Source organism: Gorilla gorilla, chromosome 11 (assembly GCF_029281585.2).
Source record: "Gorilla gorilla gorilla isolate KB3781 chromosome 11, NHGRI_mGorGor1-v2.1_pri, whole genome shotgun sequence".
Taxonomy (NCBI): domain Eukaryota; kingdom Metazoa; phylum Chordata; class Mammalia; order Primates; family Hominidae; genus Gorilla; species Gorilla gorilla.
In genome coordinates this window covers 75,972,944-75,974,871 of record NC_073235.2, presented here as the reverse complement: position 1 = coordinate 75,974,871, position 1,928 = coordinate 75,972,944, and the positions used below count along the sequence as shown (strand labels likewise).

The 1,928-nt window shown below is 42.0% G+C and overlaps 1 protein-coding gene across 1 annotated transcript; it reads left to right on the top strand.

Moving 5' to 3' along the window:
- The first annotated feature begins 1,197 nt into the window (after nucleotides 1-1,197).
- On the top strand, nucleotides 1,198-1,717 carry LOC101154144 (peptidyl-prolyl cis-trans isomerase A-like). Its single transcript, XM_004032808.5, has one exon. It carries the CDS (start codon nucleotides 1,204-1,206, stop codon nucleotides 1,699-1,701), a length of 498 nt encoding a protein of 165 aa, XP_004032856.1. The 5' UTR covers nucleotides 1,198-1,203; the 3' UTR covers nucleotides 1,702-1,717.
- Nucleotides 1,718-1,928: the final 211 nt, after the last annotated feature.

Genomic DNA, 1,928 nt, shown 5'->3' with positions numbered 1-1,928 from the left:
CAAAAGATGGCAACCATATTTGCTTTGTCTCTGTGTGTGTACAACTTGACAGTAATCTACAAACATCTGACACTTTGCCTCTAAATACTTCAGCATTTATCTCTTAAGCGTAAGAATACATGATGATAGTTCTTTAACGAAAATTTAAGAAAACAAAATTAAAGAATAGGATTGTTGGGGAATGACTGATACAATATATAAGAACTCTAAGTCACCAAATTTTGAGCCTAAGTGAATACAGCAAGGCTGAATGGTGGGATTCTGCTCACTGTTCCCAGCTTCCCACAAATGGAAATCCTAAGCTTCTGTGAAATAATCTTGTCTGATTCCCACCCAAGGCCTCTATCATATCTGTCATTTAGGCTCACGTGAAGTGCTCTTATGCACCCTTTACTGCTCTCAGCCCTCAAAGCTTCCTTGTACCATGGCCCTCATTAGGATTTGAAGGAAATTTTCAGTCTCTGACTGCAATAGCTTCAAGTCCTAGTAAAGGACAGTCTGCTTATCAACTGTATTTATAACATAAGATTTGCTCTAATGTTCTCTATTGTACATCGCTGCCAGTTACTTATAGCTAGGAAAGACTTTTATCCCACCGTTACAGGCTTAGAGCTTTCCCCTCTCTCTCTAAGCATTCTCTCTGAATGTGTATGTTCTATATTTTGCACGGAAAAGGAGCTCCCAGAGTGAGATCTCAGCTGAAATGGATGCTCTATGATGCTGAATAGAAATATTATCTTTCACATAATGAGCACCTCCATGCCCAAACTCCCCATTCCCCATCTCATTAGGGCAGCCAAGAGCCTTAGACTTTAACCATTGTTCTCCCTATGTTATTTGAGCTGCATCATATATATGCGTGTTCTCAACAACATGGATGTCAGCACAACAAATATGAGCTATATTTAATTCGGATTACTCTGTGTAGGCTGGAGCTACTGTTTGCATTTTGACTCAGATGTTGAATAATTACATACCAATTCATTGAAGACCTGTGTCCAAGGTTATTTTCTACTACCAAAGGATTTGGAGAAATGTATGTTTCTCCATAGCATTACTCCCTAACTTGTCTGGGAATTTATCTGGAAAATGAATGTGGGAAACAGTAGTAGCAAGGTTGAGGGAACAGGACTCCACTTTATTCCATAAACATTCACTGAGTGCTTTGCAGATGCTGCCGTCGGGAGCTCTGTATTACCAGCCATGGTCAACCCCACCGTGTTCTTCCACATCTCTGTCGACGGTGAGTCCTTGGGCCGCATCTCTTTTGAGCTGTTTGCAGACAAGTTTCCAAAGACAGCAGAAAACTTTTGTGCTCTGAATACCGGAGAGAAAGGATTTGGTTACAAGGGTTGCTGCTTTCACAGAATTATTCCAGGGTTTATGTGTCAGGGTGGTGACTTCACACACCATAATGGCACTGGTGGCAAGTCAATCTACGGGGAGAAAGTTGATGATGACAGCTTCATCCTGAAGCATACAGGTCCTGGCATATTGTCCATGGCAAATGCTGGACCCAACACAAATGGTTCCCAGTTTTTCATCTGCACTGCCAAGTCTGAGTGGTTGGATAGCAAGCATGTGGTCTTTGGCAAGGTGAAAGAAGGCATGAATATTGTGGAGGCCATGGAGCACTTTGGGTCCAGGAATGGCAAGACCAGCAAGAAGGTCACCATTCCTGACTTTGGACAACTCGAGTAAGTTTGACTTGTGTTTTATCTTAACCACTGGACCATTCCTTCTGCAGCTCAGGAGAGCAGCCCTCCACCCCATCTGCTCGCAGTATTCTAGAATCTTTGTGCTCTTGCTGCAGTTCCCTTTCGGTTCTATGTTTTCCTTGTTCCCTTCCATGCCTAGTTAGATGGCAGAGTTAAGTTTGTGATTATGAAATGAAAACTAAATAACAAACAAAAAAAAACACTCACTTC

Bases quoted from the DNA above. Each gene is read 5' to 3' on its own strand.
- LOC101154144 (XM_004032808.5), top strand. From the start codon at position 1,204: ATGGTCAACCCCACCGTGTTCTTCCACATCTCTGTCGACGGTGAGTCC.